We start from the raw sequence: 16,566 nt of genomic DNA on the forward strand, positions 1-16,566 counted from the left end.
AGCCGAGATGCTGCAGATCATCTCAGAGAGTTCACATCACAGGCTTATGAGACGACGCTTGCTGAATTACAAGAGCTCCACTTTAAAAGCTGTTACCTCATGAAATATTCATAAACAACAGAGGTAACTTATTACAGGAAGAAACCAGATCGCTCTGACGACACATTATGAATACTGATGTCTTAACCCCGTAGTTCCATTTTTAAATCACGGTTTTAATATGTTTTTTTTTTTTTTTATCATGCCATAGACAACTCAGCGGTGGTATTGTGAGACTGTGGAAAAACTCATGCATGCAAAGCATAACCATTTTAAAACGATTTATTTAAAAAAATACAAGAAAGTCTATGCATTCCATTGTGTGTGTATTATCGTACACAATCATACAATTGAAAAGATCCACACATTTTACAGAGCTCTATTAAATGTAAAGGATTATGTTTTTCCCCAAAAAGGTTAATCTATATAATATTTTCATACTAACAATTCTTGAAGTCAAGATAAAGAAAATCTTCAGTACAGACATTAACAAGAGCAACTATTGATGTCGTTACACGAATCATGCCATGATCCCCAGGCAAACTTTAAGATGTACAGAACAACCAAAAACAGAACAAAAATTAGCTGCCATTTTCTTTGCTTTTTAATCCTACACTAGATCCAGAAATACACTCACTAAATGCTATCCATCGGACCAAAACTGTTAAAATATTTATTTCATATGCTAGAAAACAGGTCACAAAGCCAGTCCTACACTTAATAATAATAATAATAATAAAAGTTTTAGAACATAACCTAAACAACACATGAATCCTCTTTACTGATTAAAGCCTGATTCACAATGTACAAGGTTCATGACCATGGCCTCAGGCAAACCAGTATTTTAGCGGTTCTCGACCCAGTCTGGTGGAACAGAAGGGAAATGTGGGCTTAGGACTGGGTCCTAAGCCAATGCCCATAGTAAAACCGGCACAGCCAAGCTGAGCCATGCCTACAAAAGTATTTGCTTGACGAGGTCCTTCAGGTAAAGAGCATGACACAGTAAAACTGTCTAGAGGGCTGGAGGATGCAGAGTGACAGATTTACCATGATCATGTGCCACGTCTGAAGTGCAAGCTGGGCTTCTACCACCGACCGGCGCGTCTCGCCTCAGGAAGAAGAGGGCAGAGGGGAGTAACTGGACTGGCTTAAAGGCACTGAAGGATGCACTCAGTCTAACGGCACAAAGACACCATTAATTTAACCCAACTGCACGCAAAAAAAAAAACATTTACGGTACTGGTAGGGGACTGGGGCCTCCGTAAAATCGCCAGTGTTGCTGGTGTTGAACTGCAAGCCCTGGTTCGGACACTAGCGGGGGGTTCGTCTCTCTAGGAGGCATGGAGCAAAAGACACGGGACTGCCGTGAAAAGCTGACGCACCAACAAGTACGTCACTTGACCAGCAACAGACGCGGCGACACCTGCATCTCAAAGAGAACACGGAGACCAAACGAAAAACGTTTCCTGCGTCGGAACCCGCCGTTCACGCGATTTCATCCTTTTCAAAGCACCGCTGCCTTCAAAGGGACGGAGGGAAAAAACACATCAAGCACATCTCTACGCCGAAGACAGCGGCTACCACACTGCACCCTGTATCACTCATCCTATAACAGTATACAAATTGCTATAGCCATTGATACAACTTACTATGGATATTTATTTTAAAATCAACACTGAGGGGAAAAAGCATGATTTAAATGCACTGGGAAAAAAAGCACATATTGCCAATACGTAGATAAATATATTACAGTTTCACAAGTTGGTTAATGGTAAACAGTATTGGAGTTAATGATTATCAGCCAGACACCTATTATACCCATATATAATTACAGCAGTTTTTTCACAACATTTGCAGAACCGTCTTGAAGGAGGAAGGCCTTTTAAACTCCATGTAAAAAAAATAAATATCACTGAACTTGGAGCCAGTACACTGCCCTCCAAAGGCGAAACACAGCAACTACACAGACACATTTTAGGTCACATTTTGTATTTGCAGTCATTTTCACGCTGTTCTTCAAAACCAACCTGAACGAAGACATTTGGCCATGAGATAAAACAGTTTATGCTTAAAAGTTTACAATTTAAACGATTGTAATACACCTGATTTCGGTATTTGATAAAATATGCAGTTCTTGTGTTTTGCCTTTGGAAGGCAGTATACCCACCGAGGATTTCAGTCAGATTTAACTATTAGCAACTTTGATATAACCCAATATAAAGCATTCTGCCTCCACAAGACCCCCCAGCCCGACACACACCCACCTACCTCCCATGTCTAAGGTAAAAATGATAGGTGATGAGAGCACAGCACAGAATGCCTGGCAGCCATTAAAACTTTGTACAGGAGACACATAGCAAAGAATGTGGAGAGGGGGCAGCTTTTATCTATGAAAACCATGATTCAGGAGTAGCGTGTGGCTAAGCAGGTTAGGACTCTGTGCCTGTGATCATAAGATGATCGGTTCAAACCCCAGGTTTGACAGACTAATTTCACTGCTGGGTCCTAAACCCCCTCATGCTCTCAAAATGTATGTCTGCTAAAAAAAAAAAAAAAAAAAAAATCTTACATTAAGTGCTTTAAGGCTCCATGCCTTGCGATGACAGGCTGCCACGCTGAAGGTGAGGAGGAAAAGACTCCTCCCACTGCCATCGCGGCAGCGGAACACCACGATTTCCGCTTCCCAAGCCAGGATGAGCGTCTAACCAGTCAGGGTAATTCATCAAATAATTTGTTCAAATTCAAATCTGTGCAACTCACGATATGATATTTACTCATTCGCGTTATTTAATCAGCTTGTGCTAATCGTATAGGGGTCAAATATACATAATTAATGACCGATTTGCATAATTATTGCACTGAAAATAACACTTGTTATTTTTCAGAAGAAAAACATAAGACAGTTTGAAACATTTAGTCACTACCACCATGCCCACCCCAAACTGTTTTTAACAATTTGGTTTTAGCACAACGGGGGAAAACAAATAATCAAAGCTAGCCTTCAGTTAATGAACTGCGACTAAAGAGGCTTTAATTAAAACGTTTGTAATATTTCCTCCCATGCTCAAATCTGGCGAACTCTGCGAGCTTTGCAGAAAGCTCAGATGGCATGAGGAGGAGCTTCCATCAGATCTGATGACACGGGCTGCAATTTAACGTTTAAAACCCCCCCCCCCTCACACCACAACAAATAAAGAACAAACAAGAATGACCCCACTGATGATATCACTACATTACTGAAGCCAACTGCCCGGTGAGCAGAATGTATGGAGAGGAAAAATGGCAACATGTGTTTCCAGAGTCTACCGACAAGACTGTATGGCAAACAAATGACTGTTACCAAACAATCACATGATTAGAGATACATTACAATTTTTGGGGATTATTTTACAGTTTGATTTTCAACAGCAGCTTTTGTTATTGGCTACAGGTAACAGGAAGCATTTGGGTAATTTTTGGGTAAAAGATGAGTGGCGTGCGGGTATTAAAAATTTCTCCCATGTACCCGGTTTTCTGGGAGCCAGACCTTATTATTCATTTTTATATACATGAAACAGACAAAAAGGTTTTCCTTCTCCTCCATACGACACATCTCTTCCCTCCGAAATGGCAACGGACGGCACGGAGTTCCTGAGATTTACAGTATCGCAGAGATAGACCCTGAAAGATGATGTGGAAAGAAAGCCTGTCTAATGACTATGCTTCTGCTCGCTGCTGCCTGTGTCCTCTAGGGGGCCAAGATTAAAGTCGTCACGTGACCCAGACAAAAATCTGACCGCCATGCAACAAACTGGTTTCAGAAGAGCTGTTTTTGACAGATGTGCCTTATGCTGCGAATTAAACTGCCTTATAAACTGGGCTGTATAGAATTCCTGACCAATAGACCAGCTAGACTCCAAGACTGAATCTCAGATGCACCAAGAGGCACCAGTGAATATTTTCTAACTGGGAACTAAAGATATCAGGGTCAATTGCCTCGTACCTGCTTCTGCTGAAGGATCAAACATGGATGGGGAAATGGCAATAAGTTAATTTCACAATCGTCACTTCAAACGCGACTGTTTTTTCCCCATTTTTGGCAGGCACTTTCTGGAAAAACGATTTAATGAAGTAACATAAAACAACTTCCTAAGAACTGCAGCTCCTTTATAAAACTACCACTGTACAATAAAATGATCAAAAAACAAAATGGAAAAAAAACACAAATATTGACACCTGATTTAAAAAGAAACAGGACTTCTTACTAAAAACAAGACAAAAAAAACTGTTTCATAAAAAAAGAATAAAACATACAATCTGTATCCAATTGCAGGGGTGACCCCCAATTTTGTTTCTGACAATATGGAATGTCAAACACTTACAGACAACCTCTTATTTTTAAATACCCCCCAACCCCCCCCGGCCCTTACCCTCCAGTCCGATGGTATAAAACAACCAGGAGATATCACTCGGGGGGACGCACGGGTCTCTTCTGCTCGTCACAGAAGGACAAGGAGCAGTCCTGCCCAGGTAGGGTGGGGGCCTGTGGAAATGCAGCCGCAGGTGGGGGCTCTATGCACGGAGACACTGCGTTCGGGGGCTGCCTTGGGGGCGTGGCGGGCCTCTGGAACATGGGGTCTTCCCGCTTGACATTCACATCCTGGGCAGTCTCTGGGGCGCGCGACTGGGGAGATGGGGGCACTTTGGTGTTGGAGTGGGTGGAGTCGGAGGCGTGGGCCGTCTGGTCGTCTGACGAATGGTACTGCTTGAGGCGGATGTGCCAGGCCAGGCTGCAGACAGCAGACACCGTCTTGAACTGGTGGATGACGTTGCGGGGTATGAAGTAGATGTCGTCATCGCACAGCTGCACCCGACAGTAACGGATGCCTTCCCGGCGCAGCTGGTTCAGTTTGGCATCGTCCACCCACTGGACGCACTGTGCGGGGGGGGGGAAGCAAAAGGGGAACAGCTTTACTCAACAGCCCTGCAAGGGACTGCAGGGATCAACTCATTTTAAAACCTTCATTCACACAAAAAAAAAATACTTGACTGGTTAAAACCAGAGACTAAACATGTCAAAATCACTGTGGTCTAAGCACTATTTCTAAACTGCTGGGTCGCAACCTAACAAGCTGCGAGACAACTAAGTGGGTCACGGAGTGTGTGGTCAAAAAAGAAAAACTTCCATTACCAGTGCCTTCCTCCCCCCCACTGTTTTCTCTCGCTCTCATATTTCTGCTCCCCCTTTCATTGATTTTGTGGGTGGGGTATCCTCCCACACCCCCTCCCTGAAATCAGCATGCCTAAGGTGGGATGTCTGATGTTCTATTTACTATTACTGCACCATTTTCTCCCAGAAATAAATCCGGGTTCAGATTTAAAAAACTGGGAAACTGGGTTATGGCTACTAATGTGGATTCTGAGGCTAAACCTGTTGAGATCCACTGGTCAACATCAACATCCCAACTGACACCCCCCCCCCCCCCATATGGGCATGAAAACCACACACTACCCACTAATGACCAGGTTGGGACTGTGAAGCTCGCTTGCCTGGTGTGAGGCGAGCGTGAAGCTCTACTGAATTTGGGGGGGGGGGGGGGGGCATTTCCATAACTGAACTTCAGGCTGTCATGTGACATCTTGTATCCGTAACCTCGCACTGCCTCCAATCTGCGGTACCTGAGAGACCGGGGGCTCGTAAAGGTCCAGCTGCAGCCTCTGGACGACATCGTTGAAGTCTTCTGCATGGAAGCAGATGACGTCTTTCGTGATCCGGGGCCGGTCGCTCCTGGTATGTGGAGACAGTGATGTCATCGGCGGCTTCCCAGAGCAGCCCTCACGCCATAAGAAAGGCAGAGCGGGAGCTAAAACGGCGGCGCGTACCACTCCCCGAACTGCACGGCCTTCAGCACGCCCACCGCCGCCGTGCTCTGCCAGTCGAAGCTCTGGCCCACGTGGTCCGCGTGGGCACGGGTCCGGTCCTCGAAAAGAACCTCTCGCGGCTCGCTGGTGCGTGGCAGATAATGCAGGTTCTTGATCTCATTCATGGACCTGGAGCATCGAGACAGACACTGCGGGGTCAGCAGCCTGGTTCTGCTGCCGTCTCCTGGAGGCCAATGGCACGGATTAACTCCAAGTTAGTGGTTTAGAGCGGAGTTTCTTAACCCTGACCTCGGCGACCCCCAGACAGTCCACATTTTTGCTTCCCCTCAGCTCCCAGCACACCTGTACCAGGAATTCAATGATCTTTATTGGCTGGCAGCTAAAAGGGAGCAATAATGTGGACCACCTGGGGGTCCGAAAGGTCTGGGTTGAGAAGCACTGGTTTAGAGCGTCAATCGGAACCAGCAGGCGGCCTAAGGGGGGGGCACTTGCGCTCACCTTTAATCAACTTAAACCACGGCTCTGCTGGATTCTCAAACCCTTATTGGTCAGAAAGGTTTCGATTCATTTTCTATATCTGCATACGTTAGGACGGGGTTTCCCAAACACTGCTCCACGGCTCAGGGGCAGGCAAGCGGGGGACGCACCTCACCCAGGGCCGCTGACGTGATACATGAGGAACAGGCGGGCCTTGCGGTTTGAAATGCTGAGAAACTGTCTGTTAGTACAAACAGCATTATAATAATTGGTCAAATGAAAGCAGTGGTACTAATAAATATGTTTTTGGCTTGTAAATGTGAAAATTATGCATTTAAGTATTAGCGTGTGTAGGACCTGGAATAAAACACCTTTAAGTGAATCAGGTGGTTCATTCTGTAGCTGTGGTCTGACAGTCAGCTTGTCGTGCATCACCCCTTACTAAATCTCCAGCAGAGAGCGGTACGGGGCGGCTGGGGTCTGGTGGCAGGTACCTGCGTCTCTTAAAGGGCGACTTGGGCACGTCGGCCGTGGGCACCATCTGCTCACCCGGCCGCACCCACATGATGGGCCCGTCGTCACTCTGGGAGCGGCACTCCAGCTTCAGGCTGGACAGGCTGCCCCACGGCAGGGTCATCTGGAGGGCGACAGGCAGCCGGGGTGAGGCGAGGACAGGGGCAAGTGGGGCTTTACCCACAATGCAAGTGGGTGGAGAGCAGCAGAAAATGAAACTGGTCAAACTAACAGTGACTGAGCATCTGGGTGGGAGAAGTGACCCCACACCCTACCACGATGTTCCAAGAGCCATTTTTCAGTGACCAAAGATCCCTCTCCATTGAAAAAATTTACCAAGGGTGGGGGGCAGTTCAGGGACACAGACAGTAGCGGGAACTGATAAGTTTGAGCGTGTGAATTTAGGTATCTCTGGTTTGGAGGATGGGGCGGCATGGCGGTGCAGTGGTTAGCACTGTTGCCTCACACCTCTGGGACCCGGGTTCAAGTCTCCGCCTGGGTCACATGTGTGTGGAGTTTGCATGTTCTCCCCATGTCGTCGTGGGGTTTCCTCCAGGTACTCCGGTTTCCCCTCACAGTCCAAAAACATGCTGAGGCTAATTGGAGTTGCTAAATTGCCCGTAGGTGTGCATGTGTGAATGAATGGTGTGTGAGTGTGCCCTGCGATGGGCTGGCCCCCCATCCTGGGTTGTTCCCTGCCTCGTGCCCATTGCTTCCGGGATAGGCTCCGGACCCCCCGCGACCCAATAGGATAAGCGGTTTGGAAAATGGATGGATGGATGGATGGTTTGGAGGATGGGGGGTCCATTTGTTTCTGGAGCCTGGCCATGTGTTCCTGCAGCCCACAGACAACCAAGCAGGAACCAGACTAAGCAACTCGTGTCAGATCTTATAATAAGATGGCTGGGGATTCAAGCTGATTGTATCAATGGGGGAAAAAAACACCAAATTACCCAGACCTTACTAGCAGCCAGCAAGCATAGTTTCAGTACAAGCGCCAGGATCTGATTATTATGCTTACTGACAGCTAACTGGTTTGCGACGTTTAAAACAGCAGCAGAAAAAAATTACTACTGCTGGCACTGAACACTTAGACATCTGCACATCTTACTTCAGGAGAAATATCATCTGCAGGGAAATGGTACAAATAGAGACAAATATAGACACTATGGGGTACAAGAGCCCTTTTTCCATAACCGGAGACCATGTACATTCTCCGGAAGGGGACCCCCCTCAAGTGCAAAAATTTACCAAGGGGGCCACCTGGAGCACCTGCCCGTCAAAAAGTGCATGCATGTCACCCAGTTACGACGCATTTCTGTGACTAGGCCTGCATTATGTGCGATGGTAATATAGACATTGTTTGTCCAGTTTGCACATGCAGTTGTTGCAGTGCAAAGACAGCAAGTCAGCTGGGTGGAAACTAACAATGAGTTGCACTAAAACAAAACCCAGCAAGCTCTGCAATTTTAATGATGGTTCCTTTTCAAGATTATCTACCAGAGGTGCAACTAAAAAAAAAAAAGTTTCACACTGCTGCTTCTGCATGAGCTCTGCAAGCGCACTGCATGCGCTCTGCAAGCGCACTGCATGCGCTCTCCAAAAAATCATAATCATAGTGTTGGACTTTTTCACCAAAAGACATTCGCCTTCTGCTGTATAGAAACAGCTCGAATTTCATGGAGACAATATTGAGGAAAACCAAGTGATTCATCCGCACTGTCTGTTGGCAGAACTGGCAGGAACACCACCAACTTACGTGACACACACTATTGGTAGATGACCTCTATTTCAGCACAGATTATTTTTGGCAAATTAGAAATATCACAGAATTTACTACAAATATTTATACTGCAATGGGAATTTTTTTCCATTATTGTTCAGCCATATTAACTAGAAGAATAATCAAATAATTAATTATAGCATTTTGCTTGAAATAAGAAAAGAAAGAAGACCTTCTCTGTATTGGGTTACAGGAGGGTGACATCAAACCTTGAGAAAGGGAGACTCCTCCAACATGTCGAGAAACTCTGGGAAATAATCCCCCACCTCTTCATCCACGGCCCCCACCAGGCTGATCTGTCTCATCGGACCAGCCCGGTACGTTCCGGAGCAGTAGGTCCGATTCACCTACAGGGATGTAATGGTAGTAAGTCATTATCGACAACCGTACCAATGCTAATGCGTGACTTTGCATTGTAGCTGTCATGCAAAGACTGCACATTACTGAACAGGAAAAGCACAAAAACAATTACATAATAATCAAATATGAATGCAAAATTTCTTTAATTAAAAGCAGTTTGAGCCTTGTATTGCAAAAAACACTAACAGATTTATTGCCAAGGAACATCTTGAGTGAAACCTAAAACCCACATGATTTTATCAGGGCTGTACAAATAAACCTTATATTTTTTTTTTTTGGGGGGGGGGGGGGGGGGCACAGAATGCGGATGCTGGGAACAAGTCTTGAAATCTTTCACGAATGAGGTCATGCGATTTGCAACTGCTCTGAACCACAGGGTGACACCGGTTTGCGTTGCGCTAATCGGGCCTCCTGAACATCACATTCACTCATCACTGAAAGCGGCAGTGTGACCCAGCTGGACGCGGGTCCGACGGGTGTGCATGCGCCGCATTTGTGTGTACTTTGGACCGTTCCACCCACAGGGGGGCAGGGAAGGAAGCGATATACGTGGGCGTGTCTACTGCAAAACACACACTGCCAACCTCAGCCTGACTCCAGCCTGACAGAGCCTTGCACATTCGCACCTTCACAAACACCCCACATTCTCCCCCCCCCCCCATCACTGAATTAATTCCAGTGCTGCTAACTGCAATTAGTAAATCCCACAAGGGCATTTCAGTTTTATTACACCAGCAGGAAATCTAACCTGAGAAAATTATGGTTAGACCATTTAAAGGCATTAGCCTCCCCCAAATAAAAGTATAGCCCCTCCCATTGAACACTGTCAATTGTCACTTACATCATTTTAAATAGCCTAACTGAGCAGGTTTAATCGACACTAACACAAATACCAACACACATCATATGAAATAAAAAAAAAAAAAAAAAAGATATATATAGTATAGATATTCAGCTTTTTACTCCACATGCATATTGTGATTTTATTTATTTTTATGTCGCATTTGAGGGACATTATACGGGTTGTTTTATAAGGACAGCGCCAAGGAAGAACATGTTCCATTTCTACTCTATTCCCACATAAAACACTCAGACTCACACGCGAGTCAGAGGCCATTAAGTAGAGGGGCTGTCAGACCGCGAGCTCCACAGGCCGCAGTGACGCATTAACGCCCCCTCCCACAAAACACAGCACCGCACCGTTTAATGCGGCACCGAGACGCCGTTAGCTTGGAGGTACTACCCTTTCCTTGCTTGTCAGCAGAACGTGTCCCACACGAGGCCGACGTGCGACAGGACACACCACAAAGCTTCCTTGCACCGTCGCGATTAAACGCCTCACCGACGGGCCCGATGTGAATTCTGTGGCCTGACGGAGGGTAGATCACAGGATAAACCATGCATGGGATTTAAACACACTTACAAATTTGTTTCATCGAAACTAATTTGTTCCCAGGCTAACAGACACTTATCATCAATATCTGCTGAACTGTTTACGTGACAAATCACTCTATATTGACATATTAAATACTCATAACCAGCCACACACAGTACTGTAGAAAAGACCTATTTAAGGCTTTATATTTAAGGCTATTTATATGGGAAGTAAGAAAAAAACATTAGATCGTATTAGAACACATAAAAATAACCAGTAAAACACAGACAGGATTTCTTCACCACTTTAGTTCCCTAATCTATCCTCAGGGGCACCTCAGCCATTTCTCGTATGTATTACATTTCCAGCTCACTTAACTAATTCTTTAAATCATTCAAAAAGGTAAAGTGAAGTACAGATTACCCGTATGAGATGTACTGGTGAAGTAAAAATGTACACGGGTGTATTGCATAGTTTCTGCAAACACTGGGGTGACGTTAGGAGAGGTTTGAAATGGCTAAGTCTAGGGATGAGGATAGATTCAGTTAGAAATTATAATTCTTTTGTGGCAATTTTTTGATCGCTTTGAGAGTTACAAATCTATTCTAAAATACCAATTTAAACACAGGTTACTGTAATTATGTTAGTCACATTTGATACTAATACATTTGACCAGTATGACATTTCCTGATTCTGTTAGGAGGCCGACGTGTCTGAGAATCACGAATAAGCAGAGAGTTTTCCAGCACCTTAGACAGACATAATGTCAATTTAATACCAATACAATCATCAATTAATCAGCATTTTCTTTAACTCCTTGAGACTTTTACTCAGTAGTGTATATTCGGCAAATGTAATACAGCCTTTTTATATCAGCTAAACCAGTGATACTCAACCTTTTTGGACCAAGTACCACAAACAGATCAAACCAAACCAGTAAAGAAAAAAACAAAACACACCCAGAATGACAGTCACATGTTACCACTGTCTTCTCACACACCACTGGCAGCACATGCACCAGTTTCAGAATCACTGTTAACCAACAGTGATTATTTAGCGCAGTGGTTGTCAAAGTTGGTCCTCGGGCCCCACTGCCCTGCTTGTTCTCCAGCTATCCCTGCCCTACACACTGCTGATTGACTGAAAACACCTGATCCAGGTAATCAGAAGCTGAATGACAGCTGGGACTTGTGTGTGGGGCAGGGATAGCAGGAAAACAAGCAGGGCAGTGGGGCCCGAGGACCGACTCTGAGAACCACTGGTTTAGTATATTAGGATCCTAATCCGTAAATTAGGATTTCGCCATCTTGTTTATCTGATGTTTTCCGTCGGCCCCTGGATGACGGCTCCTCTTTTTCAGTCTCGTTCCTCCCAAGGTTTCTTCCTTTTAGGGAGGTTTCCTTGCCACTGTCACCTCTGGCTTGCTCACTGAGGGCTTTGCTCACTTGAGCGTTTTGACACAATGTTATGTTGTTAAAATAAGCTATGCAAATTGAAAAAATTATTTAATAGAGGAGACTAAGTAATGCAAAGTACCGACCACATGCAAAAGTTACCATGTGCTTTCGGGATGGAAGTTTTCCGTCATTAATGGTAAACAAAAACCCTTCTTCTTAAACAAAATAGGTCACACAAGCCAAAGTACAGCCAAAGGGTTCCTGTAGTTCAAATTACTTAAAGAACGTTCACTTGAACCTGAGGCAGATAGGCCAATTACGGAAAACAGGTTTCTTCTGGTGAAAGTTAACTGCTTTACTACAGAGTGGCATTGTGTCCAGGGGGCACCCTTTCCTCATGCCCCCTGTGATGCCCACGAGAGCCTGCAGGACCCACCTGTCACCCTGACCCAGATTAACAATCGGGAGATAGTACCTGAGGATATGTGGTTTCATCTTCTGTTACATGTCTGTGGCTTAGAGATTTTAAAGGAAGAAAATCAGCTATCGAGTTGTAGGGTGAACAAGAAGCATCCATGTTTTGGAATCAATGTGATTCAGATATCTGCTGGGGCTCTTTTCATGGTTCCTGGCATGAGACGCCACAGGGACAGAAGCTCCAGAGGGGATGAAAGGAGCATTGAAGGGTGCCGACATTGAGAGCGACTGTGTGAGCGTCTCGCCGCTGAATGGTAGCGACAGGGACCCCGCAGGGCAGCTCTCCAGCCTTTACTCCCTTTACAGACTGCAGACAGCGCCAATCTGTGCGGGACCAAATGGGCCGGTCTGCAGCACGGCGGCTGTACAGACCCACAAACCTACCTGAGAGTGGAAGTTGGCGATGGTGGTGGTCTCGATATCTTTCTTGCCCAAGATCTCCATCTTGACGGGCGTGCTGGGGAAGTTGAAGGCAAAGTAGTCGAGGAAATCGGGCAGGTAGGCGGCGGCACCGTGCACCACTGACAGGGCATAGCGGGCAGCGCTATGGGGGCTTTCTGTGAAGGCCAGCTGCAGGAACTCCTGGGCGAAGCATTCCTTCTCGCTGGGCGTCAGGAAGGAGATCTCGTCGGCGTAGGCGTGCAGGACGGCAGCGCCGCCATTGGCCTGGCGCTCCTCGTGGAGGAGCCTCCCGTAGCGGGAGCCCGTCTGCAAGCAGCAGCTGCGGATGAAGTGGTCCTGGTGGGACAGGAAAGGCGCGCGCACCCCATGGGGTGTGCGGTACTCCTCAGTGCCCGGGCCAGGCTGGCAGAGCTGCTCGTCCTTCAGGTAGGTGAGCGTGGGGTCACCTGGGGGCGGAGTCCCGGGGCCGTCCCCCGTCAGTCCGGCGCACACTGTCTGTACCTCCTTGTGGTACATCTTAAGCCGCTTGCCTCGCTCATCCTCGCGGTGCCTCCTCTTCTTTTTCTTCTTCTTCAGCAGGTACTCATCCACCAGCGGACTTTTACCATTCTCATCCCCGGGTTCTGCCAGGAAAAACAAAAAGGATGTGTGACGTCCAGAGGAAAATTTAAAAAAACAAAAAAAAAGACAAAAATTTTTCACAAAAAAAAAAAAAGCTGACACTCAAAGCTCCCACCTTCACCGGCAATTACAACCAAGCAAGCAAATATCAAATCCTAGCATTTAAGTGATTCATAGAATAACCGATTTTACCCGCCAAGGCTATTAATAATTAATAAACCCTATAGCCTCTGTATACAGACACGATGTAAAACAAGGCGGCCTATACATTAAAGGAAATATAAAGCCGTTTTAAAACTGTCTTCCTATGAAAGAAAATGCGATTCTATTTACCCGTTATAAAATAATGCTGAAAGAACAGCGACCAAAAGTGTGACACCCACAATAGGTAAATCTTAACTTCATTTAAATACCACTAGCACTTCTTTAAGCATGAAGTGGTACAAAAGAGTGGAGACCGATTTAGTTGGACAGCCTGCAAGCCTCAAAAGGGTCCAACAAAACTGCCCAAAACACGCGAGTCACGACAAATAACTTGCCTAACCAGCCGGTTAACAAGCGTCAGATAAAAGCAGCAGCTCCAACGAACGGGGAGCCGCACGTGTGCCGCTTATTTTCAGGGCGGCCCAGCTGAAACTTTCAGGGGGGCGTCGCTGCAGCATGACAGGAGAAACTGCAGCTCCGGCAGCGGACCCGCGCCAGCGGCTTGGAGCCCCCGATTGCCGCCTGCCTTGCCTTAATTACCTTTCTTTTTATTGCTCAGCACCGCTTTGACGTTCGCCTCCGAGTTCTCCTTCTTCGGCTTTAGCTTGTGGTCTTTCTCCGCCGGCTTGTCCTTGCTATTATGGGTTTTGGCCTTGGCCACTTTGAGCGGAGCGAAGGTGAAGAGCCCCTGCTGTACCGTGGGTAGGATCGGAGGCAGAGGCTTCTGCCCGAGATGCGGCGGGGCCACCTTCCGATGGGGGCCGACGAGCAGGGAGTCCTTCTTGGCGTGGTGGTGGTTGTGGTGGTGATGGTGGTGGTGGTGATGGTGGTTATGGGGATGCTGCACGGGGGCATTTTCCGAAGTGAAGGTGCGCGGTTGTGAATTCTGCTGCTGCTGTTGTTGTTGATGCGGCTGGGGTGTCCGTTGTTGAACGTGTTCTTGGTGGTGATGGTGATGAAGCTTAACTTTTTTAGCCTCTTTCTCGCATTTCTCTCGCTTGTCAGGAGGAGGTGAGCATTCCCTTTTCTTCTTTTTTTTCTTCTCTTTGGTCGATTTATCCAAACTGTCCCTCACCTTTTCCTCTACTTTTATTCGAACCAAACCAATCTGCGCAGCCATTTTGCACGTAGATTTAAATGGCTTTAGATACCTTAGCGCTTAGTTGTACTGGAAGTTGTAGTTCAGAAAACGCATCCAATCAGAGAGAGCTTATCTGTAGTTTCACTTCGGATTTCTCGTAAAGCGCAAGCGCTTATGGTATTCTTTGTGGGAGTTGTAGTTTTTAATGCTCTTACTGTATCTGGGAGATGAAGTTCTGAGAAAGGGATGCGTGCGCGACTGCACGGAGCTTTTTCTGGGCTGACGTAATGGTTTATGTGCTGGGCATGGCTATCCCAACGACTGCTTGGTGAACACGTGAATAAGTACGATTACGTTTTATTCTCTTATAAGATGTTAAGGAGCGGTTTTCTTTCTGTTTTAACACATTTATATATTTTAAATTTAGACAAATATTTCAGCATCCGAGTGGTTTTCTTAAATATTTACCACTCAAACATAAAGCAACTGAATATTTATTAAAGGTAGTCTATACAGTTTTCCACGTAGCACACTCGCGAAAAAACTTTGTACTCAATACTGAACGCTCGCACTTTATAACATTGAAACTGTATGACGCCCCAGTTTAACACCCATAAATCGCAGTAACTGAAGGATCAGGAAAATAGACAAGTTTAATCCCCACTAACATGCAAATAATGCCATGACTAAGTAATTTACATGTGATCGCTGTAATTTAAATAAAATAAATACTTTTCTATTGTCCATTTACAATTCTTTTACGGTGCAATTATTTTTACACCAGTCAAATTTTTTATTCAGTTATATTCTGGAGAACTGCTGATAGTAAATATTACAGGTTGAGTGACGTATAGTGCCCTGAGATCAGGGGCAGATGAACCATACCATACTATGAATTAGTATATGCAGCCGGCAGCCTTTGAGCGAGTGTGTGTGTGTGTGTGTGTGTGTGTGTGTGTGTGTGTGTGTGTGTGTGTGAGAGAGAGAGAGAGTTAGTTAGTTGCGACACTGATTGATCTCGCCGCCAAGCAACCTTGGGGTTTGTGCAGTTTACAATGGTGCCAAACAAACCCCGCGCTGTTAATTGGTAGTTAGCAGCGAATACGTTAATAAACGGTGAATATTAAAACATTAAACCATATGTGTGCATTTCTAAACTGTCCTTACATATACTGCATATAGGTAAATGTCAATCTGGTTTGCGAAATTACATCTTAATCAGTTTATCGGTTTTTATTCGTAGGGAGTTCATCTTAGCATACACTACATAACGCAAGATCCTGGAGTCGTCGGATTTGTTTTTTTTTTGTGTAAATCGACCTCCCTTCACTTTCTTGAGAATTTCTAATATTAAATCTTGTGCGCGTGGGACCTTTAGGAAACACTATTACATATCCTGTGGATATGCATTTTTTATGATCAAGCCACAAATAACCGTAGCTGTGCAAACCTTCATGGAATACATCTTCCCTGTACATTAAGAACAGTTTCTAAACAAATTTAACTTTCTACATCTCAAGCACTGGTCCTCCGGCAAGCCAGAATTAAGTTGCTATTTTCGCATGCTACACGCTAAAACTTAATTCCTTATTTTTTTAAGAAGAAAAATAGAAATATTAACATTATAGAAATGTTAAACTAACAATTTCAAACATTTTCTGACCGAAATAACGTACAAATAATAATATTGTATAATGCTTCATATATCCTGCCAGGTAAAATATTTTTTCCTGTTTATTTACTTGTATGGAAAACACACACCTCAAAAAAGGTACCGTGATCAAAATCCATTGTCATTCTTTATCAACAAAATAACCTAAATTCAGAAAACATTGCAAAACCATCACTATATAACATCCTATTCACACTTAGTACTTTTATGAACAAAAAGAGTGGGAGCGAGGGTAATGGGTAAAACAGATGTAGGTCAGTATGGACAAAATAACGTTTTTAGTTTATTTCAGTGATATTCTAG

The 16,566-nt window shown here is 45.2% G+C and overlaps 1 protein-coding gene across 1 annotated transcript; it reads right to left on the reverse strand.

The window, feature by feature from the left end:
- Positions 1 to 305: 305 nt before the first annotated feature.
- Positions 306 to 14,803, reverse strand: LOC125745407 (lysine-specific demethylase 9). The gene is made up of 7 exons (XM_049018248.1): positions 14,051 to 14,803; positions 12,668 to 13,308; positions 8,884 to 9,021; positions 6,873 to 7,015; positions 5,902 to 6,069; positions 5,698 to 5,806; positions 306 to 4,954 (listed from the first exon to the last, which is right to left on the reverse strand). Exons 1-7 carry the CDS (start codon positions 14,628 to 14,630, stop codon positions 4,484 to 4,486), a joined length of 2,250 nt encoding a protein of 749 aa, XP_048874205.1. The 5' UTR covers positions 14,631 to 14,803; the 3' UTR covers positions 306 to 4,483.
- Between the last annotated feature and the right edge of the window lie 1,763 nt (positions 14,804 to 16,566).

This window comes from Brienomyrus brachyistius, chromosome 6 (assembly GCF_023856365.1).
Source record: "Brienomyrus brachyistius isolate T26 chromosome 6, BBRACH_0.4, whole genome shotgun sequence".
Taxonomy (NCBI): domain Eukaryota; kingdom Metazoa; phylum Chordata; class Actinopteri; order Osteoglossiformes; family Mormyridae; genus Brienomyrus; species Brienomyrus brachyistius.